This window comes from Pseudopipra pipra, chromosome 1, assembly GCF_036250125.1.
Source record: "Pseudopipra pipra isolate bDixPip1 chromosome 1, bDixPip1.hap1, whole genome shotgun sequence".
Taxonomy (NCBI): domain Eukaryota; kingdom Metazoa; phylum Chordata; class Aves; order Passeriformes; family Pipridae; genus Pseudopipra; species Pseudopipra pipra.
Genome location: NC_087549.1, coordinates 119,314,402 through 119,326,534, shown reverse-complemented (window position 1 = coordinate 119,326,534; position 12,133 = coordinate 119,314,402). Strand labels below are relative to the sequence as shown.

Genomic DNA, 12,133 nt, shown 5'->3' with positions numbered 1-12,133 from the left:
ATTATGAGTCCTTGTCTTGTGCATTCTCTCCTTTCTCACAGGGGAACAGCATAAAAATATTTCTAAGGTCACAGGGAGGCTTTATTCAATTCATCAGCTTGGTCGCAAGGTGGAGCTCTATACATACCTGTATCACTTAACAGCACATAAAACCTGCAACTCCATATAAAAACACAGAACTACTCAGAAAACAAACCTGCATTTAACTCCAAGACACAATTTGTTTCATAAATACAGCAGGCCGTGTCTGATAATAAATAGCTCCTCTCCTAGTGTTTGGAACGATTTTCAGTATGTTAAAAAAGTCACAATGAAATTTAGCATTTTTTTTAAGTTCTCTTTTTCTTTTAAAGAATAGGTTTGCATTCTTTTTAAAAAATTGTAAGATAGTTGATACTTACAGGCATCTCTGATATATAACAACATGGCTACAAAAATGTAGTCAACTAAATTCAGGGTGATACTGTCAGCAAATAGAGCATCCCAGACAACCAGAAGGTCCTGAAGTGGGAATTCACGTCCAAACAGGAGCCTTACCCATCGCCTGAAAAAAAAAGGAAAAGTTGTATTTCTCCATTTACCAAGTATGATGAAGTCACTACATATATCCCAGGATCAACTACTATCCAAAACATTTAACTGGAAAATTTTGCAAAGCATCAAGATCTGTGATAACCCACTTAACTAATTGTATTTGTGGAAATGTTACTGCACCTACATCAAAGAAATTATATATTACAGACTATAGAAGCCTCACTGACTAATAAAATTATTTGGACATATCAGTCCCATACACCAGATTTTTGAGCATTTAATGTGATAGTGATCTAAGATGAAAGGGAGAAAATGTTATGCAAGAATAGCATGGAATGGCAAAAACAGGAGGGTGAAGCCAGTGGTTTGTTTATGAGAAGTGCTGAAAAGCCCAGCCAAGTGAAAGCCAGCTCAGAAGCAGATGCCAAACAGCAGTTAAAATGGACCAAGTCACACGTACTGTGAAGGGGCTTACTCCCTGTTACGGATGACAGTGTTTGCAACTCCACATAAAATATGCTATGGATGCTATTTTCATTAAATCTAATTTAAATCTTTACCAGATTTAGTGATAATCTGCATGTAGACTATACCCTTAATTCCTGTTCACCTCTGTGCTGTTTTTATACCTAACAAAATGTGAAAATCTGTCTTATTAAATGCAATATTTGCTTGAATCTGGAAACTTGAGATGTAGTAGAACAAAATTGTTTCTCTAGATTTCTCATTTCTAGTTCTGGTTCTTATGCTGACTTACTTGGTGACCTCAGGAAAGGTACTTCTCTTCCCTCCCTTCCCTATTCCAGAACAGACCCACTAGCTTTGTACCTTTTTAGGTAGGATTATCTAAGGTCACATTTGAAAGAGCTGAAGAATAGTTAGTAACGTTAATCCTGAAATAGTCATTATGAAATGGACTTAAAAATAATGTATTACATTTTTAGCTGGGATATGCAAATAGCTACGCATGTGGAATCTGTTTACTCAGTGGCAAGAAAAGATTGATTGCAAATTTCTGCTAAGCAAATTAAGTCATTCTTTAAAACTCACAAAAATTTCTAAAAAGGCAACTTTTCTTCTTCAAGATTAGTTTCACTCGTAAGAATTCATGTTTAATCACTTTTGGTCCATAACTCATTATTGGTTTAAGGCATCTGGGGTTTTGTGTTTTGTGGCTGGTATGTTTTTTTCGGTGATTCCAGTAACAAAAGTTCATTTTTAGACAAATGAATTCCAACACACCATTTCAGCATAAGCTCTGAAGATAGTAACAATCTGTAAAAAAACCCAGATTAATTTCTCATAAAAGAAATTCAAAGAGACTGTTTTGAAAGTCAAGGTTTTGTTCACTAAACTTTTATTCTTCTCGCCACTGGAACCATACGTACAATCCACAAAAATATCCAAGCACAGATTTAGAGATCACTATATAGAATCTTTTCCTTGCAAGACATGTTCCCTTCTAAAAGTGAAAATATGTGATTTCAAAAGGCAGTGTCACCTCATTCTCATATCAAACATTTATGTTCTAAGGCCTTTTAACTTTTTATGTTTGCACAGTAATTATAAAAGTCTCAATATCAGCTACAACAAATCACAAACTCTGTGTATTTCCCTGTCTGATCAAACCCCTTTCCTATGAGGACTTATTTTCAGGCCTCAGAAAGAGAAGACAGAGTACACAAAAGCAAGGCTTAGCTGGTGCATTTAATACCATGCCTGTTCTATCTAAGGGATTTTGCCACATAGTGGCACGTAACCCCGCAGTGCCTTGCCTTCAGGAGACTATTATCCTATGGTGACACAAACATTACCCAAACTCCATGTGAAGCCTATTACTTGCATTAACAACTCCTCCCACCTGTAAACACACAACTTTCAAGTTACACAAACTGTTAGGCAAGAAATTTCAGCTAAGCTTGAAGCATTTGAACTGACTTTGCTTGCAACTACCCAAGTCTCATTCAGAAGCCTTGCTAAGAATCTAATACATTTCAAGGGAAAAAATACACCATGGGGTAATGGGATTTGTTATTAGTCTTTTATTAGAAATCTCTTTTGCTTCTTTACTACTTCATTATGCAGTGTTAATCGTTTGTAGATGCAGGTTTATTCTGCTCAAGCAGAAGTCATTCCTTTTTTCTCCTGCTTTTATATTTTCTCCTGGGAAAATTAAATCTCATTCCCCAGAGGTATCACGTTTCACAGATGTAGACTGCTGAAGAACAACTGGACTTTCTTTAGCAACCATAATATTACTGTTAATTATTTGAACCTTCCTGTCTTAAAGGGAGTAGGCAATTCATACTGTTGTAAATGCATATATACTAACTTAACTGCTCTCTTATATTTTTCAGCAGCGTTTAGCTCACAGCGTGTATAAACCTAGGACCCTATTGCCTCTGAACCATGCTGCCATATGGCAGGACTTCACTCAGCTTTTATATTCATAAAAAAGGATCTTAATTCCTTAACTAAATGTCCACACTGAAAAGCTGTCTTTCAAACTAACACATTTTTATTGCTTTTACAAATATTTGCAAAGAGAATTTAAGACACACTTAATAACTGCCTTGGACATGATAAACCTTTTTTTTTTTTTTGAGACTGCTGTCTGTGTTTTAATTATTGTTCTGTCCTGTTAATCTTGCCTTACATCTGTTACACCTGCAGCCTGTGAGGCTCACAATAGTATACCTTTTATCACATGCAGTAATACAATAATTCATATTTTACCAGGCACACTTAGCAATTAAAATCCACAAAAAAACCCCCAGATTCTTTAAAGGCATAATACACCAAGGTACTACTACCTACATTGTAGAATATGTAATTGTATCTTCCACTTATGATTCCTATATAATTAAACCAATATTCTCAAGAGATCAGTAATTACTAGCAATAGATAATGATTCATTAATGACCTTACAATATAGGGAAAGCAGGAGAAAACTGTTCTCGAGTAAAGCCGTTAAATAAGGCAATGATCCAGCTTTACCAGTTTTAACTAACACCACAACCACTTTACTGAGATTTACAGGACAATTCTCCGAGCATCAGAATTTAAACTTATGTGTTTCATATTAGTTGCTTATCTTTTCAATCTTCTTGGAAGGCAGAGAATTCTTTTCAAAAAAATTAAATAAGACCAAGGAATGGTTGCAGACGAGGCAAAATAAACACTTCGGGAGTTTTTATGAGGCAAAACCAACACAATGCAATCAGAAAGAATAAGAAAAACACCAGTAACACCAGGAAAAGGGAAAGCATGCGTCTGAAGCTACTTCTAAATGACTTCATCTAGGACTTACAATTTGACAACAAGGTGCTTAAAAATTCTACTTGTTCAGAGCCTGTTTTCAGTCATTTATACATTTGCTAAACTCAATCTTCAGTATAATTCCACTCCGAGCGTCTGCTCAAGGCTTGATTTTTTTCATTCATTGATATTATTCATTAGAAAAAGGCTAAAAAAATTCTGCTAGCGTTTAACTTATTTTTTTCTGCAAGCATTTCACTAAGGTTTAGAATCAAAACAACAAGGTCTCTGGTATTTTCTTTTTGCTGTGCATATTAAAAAAAAAAATAAAAGCCCAAATTTGGTAATTCCTTATTTGACCTAAACACAGCAGAGTGAAGATTTCCACGAAGCATGTTCTGTTTCTTCCTAACTCTTGCCACCAGCTCAAGAATGCACCTGCCATCCCGTCCATCCCAGCTACACCCTCCTTCCTGAGTGGGAAATGGCAAATGTGTGTATCATCCCCTGCAATGCCTAGTGCCACTTAGCGGACGTGATAGTTGAGGATGCTGTTTCTCTGGTTTCCAATGCTTGCAAGACTCACTAGTAGGAGTCTTTCAGAGAAATGGAGGGTCAGTAGGATTTTGCAGGATGTAATTTCATTTTCAGTGCAAGTTTTGCTACCTTTTTTTTTTTTTTAAAGAAGAAAATTATTTAAATGGACTGTGAGTTTTGAAAAGAACACCATCTTATCAAAACTAAGCCCTTGGAAGCTGAGAAATGCCAAAATTAACATCAGTTGTTTACTGACTGAGAAAATGATATGTAAACTCTGTCTCTTTAAACTCTGTCATGAATTATGTTCAAGCAAACATTTGTAGCCAGTGCAATTTACTATGTAAAGTCATGGTCAATAATTTAGGAGAAAGGGTAGACAGACTTGAGCTGTGATCTGCTTGTTCAAAAATAAGACATGGAAAAAGGATGAGGAGCGACATTTGTATAATACTTTCGAAAGATCTTAAAATTATACAGAAGATGAAAACTTTAATAGTTCAGTGACAGCCAGTAAGCAACTACTCTGGGCAGTCCCGATGCCTGCACTATTATTTTGGGCATCTGTGTTTCTAACCTACACCGAGTGGGCTGCAGATGAAGAAGGCTGCATACCACTGTGGCTGTCCTCCTGCAAAGGTACCCAGCAGCAGGCAGGGCTAATGCAGGATCTACGAACAAAGAGATCTGTAAACACAGAGTAAAAGCACCCTCAAAAGAAGACATTTGATTCCAGAAATTCTCCCAGATTTGGTAGTTGCAAGAGGAAGTCAGAGGGAAGACAGGCAAGCTCAATCAGAGGATGTGTAAGATAGTTCACTTTCTTTTAATGACATGGAGACCAATCAAGATAAGCTTTAGAAACATTCCAGCTTGTTACACAGTCCATTTCTCCAGTGCTCTGTCTCCTTTCTTAATAAATCTTTTTCTTATTAAAACTCCCGTGGCTTTATACAGTTCAGGATTTTGTACTGAATATCCTAAAGAGATTAATAAAACCTTGAAATGCTACAAGACAGAGAAGGAAACATGCCCGAAGTATAATCACAACTTGTTCCTTCAGCTGCTGTTCTACAAGGCTCTTGTGGAAGGGCAGTACTGCTTATGGTGCATGAGGAACTCTTAATGATCACAGATGAGAAGAAAGGCAAAACAGCTAAGTCTAACAATTAACAAAATGGCATTTCTAAGATAAATAAAACCTTATTAAAATCCAATATTTTGTCAGAACAGAAAGAAGCATGTGAAATCCCAATAAAGCCAAAAAAGCTGGTACAAGAAGTTATGTGGGAAGCTCACCAGACTTTCAGGGATTTCCAGAGACTTCTAAGTGTTCGATCTAAACACTGAGTATTTTACACACAGCATACCCTCATATGCACACCACCCATAAATGATGTACAGTGTGATATTGTTACAGCATATGCTCCATTTTTTGCCTTAATCTACTTAACTTGTGAAGGGAATGAAAACAGACATCTTGCTAGAAGATGTGTTTACTTCAACCATAAATTCAAATGTTAATTCTGGATTTATTAGATAAAATTATGTGGCCTTTGTCATTTGAGAAGGCAGACAAGATGATCAGATTTTCCTTAGGCTGTAAAACATTTAAATATTATAGATTTCTACCACATTGTATCCTGCAGCGTATGCTGATTGTAAAAAAGTGTGTGTGATAAGGAGGAAGAAAGTGCGTGCCAGCATCTAACACATCGTTCTGCTTCTCCTTAGACTTAGAGATAATAGCAAGTATATAAAAAGATTCTTCTTATGTATGTCTGCCTTATCTGTTAAAGTAATTTCAGAGTTGTATTCGGACTACTGTTCTGCTAGAGAATGACATACAAGCTTCCATGTGACTGTGATCTAAGTGGGATTGTCCTGTCCTGGACTCCCATGAAGGTTGTTCACTTCATCCAGTTTCTCCCATACTGGATGCATGAAGATTTGATGGATCATAGCACCAAGTACACGAATCATGGCTCTACTGCTGGGAGGATACTTGGTTTCTTTTTTCTGTTTCAAATTCTGTTTGGTTTGTGGTCACGTCCATTGAGTTTTAAATTTTACACAGTTATATTAAAAATCCCTCAATTTTAAATATTATGATAATATCCAGAAGCTTTCTGTTCCACAGCTTAGACACTGGGGTCTTAACACAAAGATAAAAATTATGGTGCTTGAAAACAATTCAAATGAAAATGAAACTAGACATTTATATCAAGGATTATATGTGTTTCAAACTACCATAAGTCTTCCTGTCAGAAAAGAAGTATTTAAAATTAAAGAATAATGATAATAAACACTCATTTAGCAATATAAATCTAGTCAAATTTAGGCTAAGTGGTGAAAAAGAATACTGTATAAATTTTGTTGACTTCTTTCCACCTGGGAAAAAGATTCTGATTTGCCCTATTGAAACTTCCTCATACTCTACATATCCCAAACTTTTTTATAGTAATTACTTTATCAAACACATACCTTGAATTTTATTTTTACTAATAAGTGACATGATCATCTAGTTCTTATGTAAATGATTTCCTTTTTCATTTGGTTTCTTTAAGATTACTGGCACTGATTACTCAGTTTTGCATTTAAGAAAAATTCTCTGGGTGTTTTGAAAACTCTAAGCATTTTCCTATTAATGAAGGTTTTTCGTTCTAAAAAACCAAATTCCTAATAATTAGCTGTTTTTTCTTATCATAATTTACCCTTCTCTGCAAAAGCACTTACTGCTGTTTTAAGCCAGACCAATTCTAACATACTCACTTGCAGAAATGCGCTTAATGAAAAAAAAATGTCACTCCTATCCTCAAAAAGGTTAAGAAGGACCCAAGAAACTACAAGCCAGCCAGCCTAACCTTGATCTCTGGAAAGATGATAAAGCAACTAATCCTGTAAACCATTTCCAGGCACACGAAGAAAATCATTAGGAGTGATCAGCAAGTGGCTTTTCTGTAACACTAAAAATTTCAAAAAACAGAGGTAGGAACTTGAATGTGTTGAGAAGAGAAAACAGAAAGAGATTTCCTAATTTTTCAGCAGGACAGATGGGAGAAATTGGACCTTAATGTGGAAATTTATACTGTGGATGTCACTCTACGTGATCAGAGACCTCCACTGAATGTGGCACTCAGTTTAAAAAGACTCTGCAGGGGGAGAAAACTACACTCTTCAGTTTCTTTTCCATTCCTCTTAAACATTACAAATGAAAATACTTCCACTTCAGTATTTTGCATACACAACACTTTATAAAGGTTTAGTAATTAACAGCTGTTACAAGCATTGCCCTGACACTGCTAGCCTGTGTTTGCAGTAAATACAACATCCAGTTACCGGACTACACCAAGTTAGTGACCATTTGTTAGCGTGAAGGGTGGATAAAACTGTGGTACTCCAGTAGTTACCCACAGAAAGAATGATTATAATAGAACAGCTAACACACTTTCGGCCATTGCTGAATTTTTTAAAGGACAGAAATTCTGGACATTTGTCACGATTTTTTAAAAAGATGAGTCAACTTGACAACAAATATCACAGATCAAAGCTGAGGCACTCATTTTCTACGTGTTGGCCAAAATACAGAGTTTACAACATGAAGGGTCTAGCTGTTATACTGTGACAAATTTAGAAGTTATCTGGGCTAAACCGTGCTTTTATTCAAAGGGAAAAGACTGAAGGATATTGCTATGTTTTTTTTCAAAACAACTAAATTTAAACAGCTCAGGCAATGTTCAGATTTAAAAAGGTTCAGTGTGATAAAATTACGGTGACAAATCAGAATGAAGAGAGGGGACTGCTACATTTTACTGGAAAAACCCATTTGAAGCCAATGATAAACACCCCTAAAGTGCACGGAGTATGGGACTTCATCTCTGACACATATCTAAATCTCTAATAAAATGACCAATAACTGCACTCATAAGAGAAAAATATAAGAACCCGAAGGTGTACCTGCTGAATTCTTACTGCTCTTTGCCTCTGTGCAATTAAAACCTACAGTCCTAAATACTGATGATGCATGAGCATTTTGTTTTGCAAATCACTGCAGAGTAGCAAAAACATTTTATTTTTTTTAACAAAAATAATTACAGGTGAATGATTTTAAACACTGTTTGCTGCAATAAACCTATTGAAACAAAAGAGGCACTTCTAAATTAGTGAAGTTCCTACTGATATCAGCTATTAGCAATTAGGAACTCCACCCCCCAACTTTTCCATCTTTAAACAGCAATGATTAAATTTGGTTTTAAAGTGGAGAAATTATATTAGAAAAACAACTCTCAGTGTTGCAATTAAAGCACAGTTCTTAAGATGATAAAATAAATTTGCTAATAGCTTTATCCAATGATTCAAGATGTACACAGTAGGTTTAAAAGATACAACGATCCTTTTGTACAATCTCTCTTTAAAAGAGGAGTCTTAATCATTTGATCGTTCTATATTGTCAACTCTTATATTGTGTTACTACATTTCTCTGTAGGATCCACTTGGACAAGACTTAATCAAAAAGACATGTATTTTAAAATAAAAGGAAGAGATATAATTTTGTTGATAGCTCAAAAGTAAACAAATAAGTACTGATAAAATATAAAGTTTATAATCTGTATTGGAGAGTTCCCTATCATAATTAAGTAAAAAGTCTTTTCTGTCCATAAAAAAATTGAAATCTACAATTGAATCATCCTTCTGTTATGCTGTACTGAAATGTAATATCAAATGAACTTTCCTTCTGGTATGCTAAGGAAAACATGTTAAAAATTTCAGGAGATTTAACTTAATTCTTCAGAAGCTATCTGCCTATGTCCAGCAATGGAACTGCTACACATTGTATTCAAACCAACAAGGCAACATGTCTGTTGTGAATGTACCACTACCTTGCCAATCCACGTTAACCTTCTTCTCCTCTCTAATCCTGTTTCTCCATCATGGGTGTTTTTTGGTGTGATAGAAAATTTAGCTGATATAATTAATAATTGGTCCGTAGTAGGCCAAATTTACTCTTTTTGTTTTGTAGGAACCTGCTAACAAATGAGATCAAGCTGTGTAGAACCAAAGAAATTTTTAACTGCCCACATAACTGCTTGTATTATCAGTTTATTACCTTTTGTGATTTGTTAGTGTTTTTATTGTGACTTGTAGCAGGATTCTATAAAACAGACCATTATATGTATTGTTAGTTTGATTTTTTTTTAGCTTGGGAGTTCGTAAAAGGATTTATGAATATTTGGAATTATATGAATCAAGGAACACGTATTAACCTTCCCAGTTCTGCCTCGGAAGGCTTTAGATTTATGATGATTTGGCTAAATTTTTCGGAGATATTAATGAGTGAACTAGATAATCTTGACAAAAGAAAATGTCACATGGGGAGCTGTTGAGTCCTGCTTCCTAGACCAAAAGGAGAGGCAGCCATGGACTGCAAAGGGGACATGGATAGAATATAAGAAAGCTTTTTACCAGCTCCCATGTAACTCTCTCTGGATCCATTTATGGAATCAAACATGTTACCAATCAGTGGACATAACACTGCAAAATGCCACTTCTATTCCTTGGAGCACAGAGTATGGGCCTGGTGGAAGGATGTGTTTGCATGAGAACCTTTTGTATAAGCATTTTTTGTACTTTGCATGAGAACTTTGTATGCATAGATAGCCCAGTTGAAAGTATGAGTAATCATTGTAATTTTTGTATTTGGAACTTCATCAATATTAAGGGATGTAATTTTAACTATTCAAATCCTGATTTATCCCATCAATTGTTACTTTTCATTTTGGTAATAGCACTGTATCGGCCTTGTATTGTATTTGTAGCATCCCTCTTCTCTCTTTCTCCTTCTATCTGCTATGTGAAAATCACCACCATCAAAGATTTGCAATGAGCAGCAGAAGAAGAGAAATAACTCTTCTGATGGGGCTCAACTACACTGGTGCTAGAGGCAGTTGTCATGTCTTAGAAGGTGTCATAAACCATCAAAGGCCCCCAAAGCACCCCCAAACTAATTTCTGGGGCTTTCCACCAGATGACTGCACATGATCCACAGTGTTGCAACAGACAGTATAAAACTGCCCCCCCAGGGGAGGTTCCTGGGTGTTTCCACCTGAACCTGAATGTATATTAATGCATTGAAATCCATGTTTTGTGGACTTCCCCACCCCTGACGGATCAAGACTGTGACCACCACCTTGACCAGCAGACCCATGGATGCTTGACCCACAGGTGGATCTTCAGGTTTTCTCTCTACCATCTACTCTTATCCTTTCTTTCTCTTTCTTTTCTTTATATACACTTTCTTACATGGTATCTTTATACTATTATACTGTTGCATTTCTATAGACAATAACCAAAACAGCTACATACCTCCTTTCTTTTGCAACTAAATTGTTCTAAAATAAACCTGCTTCATATATGTATATATAAAACCACCAGTCATTCAGAGTTGTTTCACTCTAATCTGCCCCAAGGGATCTATAAACAAGAACCTCAGTTACCCCACTTTCTGGGGTGAGTCGTAACACATGGTAAAATTAAGGATGGCAATATATCCAAGAATATGAATTATAAAGTAAACCGGTAACTTTAAGCTAATTAAATATCAGATTGCCTCCTTTATCTCATAAAAATGCATGAATGTATGTCAAACATATCTGAAGTAAAAGGACATGGCCTTTACAAAGTGATAATCTTTCAGTTGGGCTTAAAGCAGAAGAAATTGTCATACTTTGATATGAAGAAAATAAAAATCTTGTTATTTGGCAGTCATGCTCAGAATGGAACAGGCACCAGTAACGAATGCTTTATTAACACCAACAAATTCTTACTATACATACCTTTTGCAGAAGCCTTATTTTAGTATTTGGAAAATTCCTGCTAATTATGTTGAATAGGAACACAGGTAAAAACTAGACTACCACAGATAAATAAAAACCTTGTCAATGAACTAGTAAGAAAAACGTGTAGAGATAACAGGACACCAAAATAGAAGCAAAAACCCACTAGATGCTTTCCCCTTGAGAGTCAAAATTAAACAGAAATAAACTCAAAATCGACAGAATTTCTACTTACCACCTGAACTGGGGTTTATTTCTACAAAACTCCTTATAATTAAGTATATAGTATTTCAAAATCTCTTTGGGGATCTCCACTCCAAAGAAGAAATTTATTTATTTTTTAAAATGAGGAGAGAAGATTTATATCATCACTGAATTCAATATTACATCTATTGTAAGCTCTAAAACTAAATTAAGAAGCTGTTCAGAGGGCATACATACAGCACTCCATTTCAATCTATTAGTCTGGCTAAATGCCTTCATACATCCAGTGAAAGGAGTCATCATCATCAATCTGCCAGTTTTAGTGACCAGTCAACTACATGTTGATGCATGCATCGAGGAAACAGAAATGTTTCCTCCCTGCTGTTCTACTCCTAAACGTAAGAATCAAGGGAGGCTGTTCTAATAGGTAGCACACAAAATGGTGATTTAGCTGCTCAGTGTAAATAACAATGTTAGAATCACCACTTTATTTATAACCTTAGTTCAAAGGCAAAATAAATGTCTGGAGCCCAATTCCATTATTGAGTAAAGTTAAGAGTTAACTTCTTTTGCCTGCTAAGTTAATCACACCACTGTTATTCAGAGTCATGCTTTCATTTAAATTGTTAAGCAAAAAAATGCACTTTCAAGTTGTTTTATCCTTTCTATATGTACTTCAAAGAAGTTACATATTAGGTACAGGAATATGAACTTCAACTTTTGTGAAACAAAATACCTCTGACTGGTGAAGTTTTGTGTTGTATAG

The 12,133-nt window shown here is 35.5% G+C and overlaps 1 protein-coding gene across 4 annotated transcripts in view; it reads right to left on the bottom strand.

Moving 5' to 3' along the window:
• Positions 1 to 12,133, bottom strand: part of TBC1D5 (TBC1 domain family member 5) — a 319,471-nt gene that overhangs the window by 79,653 nt on the left and 227,685 nt on the right. For all 4 annotated transcript variants that reach the window (XM_064673504.1, XM_064673496.1, XM_064673525.1 and 1 more), the window contains one exon: positions 402 to 544. In XM_064673504.1, coding sequence (XP_064529574.1) covers positions 402 to 544 — 143 coding nt within the window. The remainder of the gene's footprint in view (positions 1 to 401; positions 545 to 12,133) is intronic.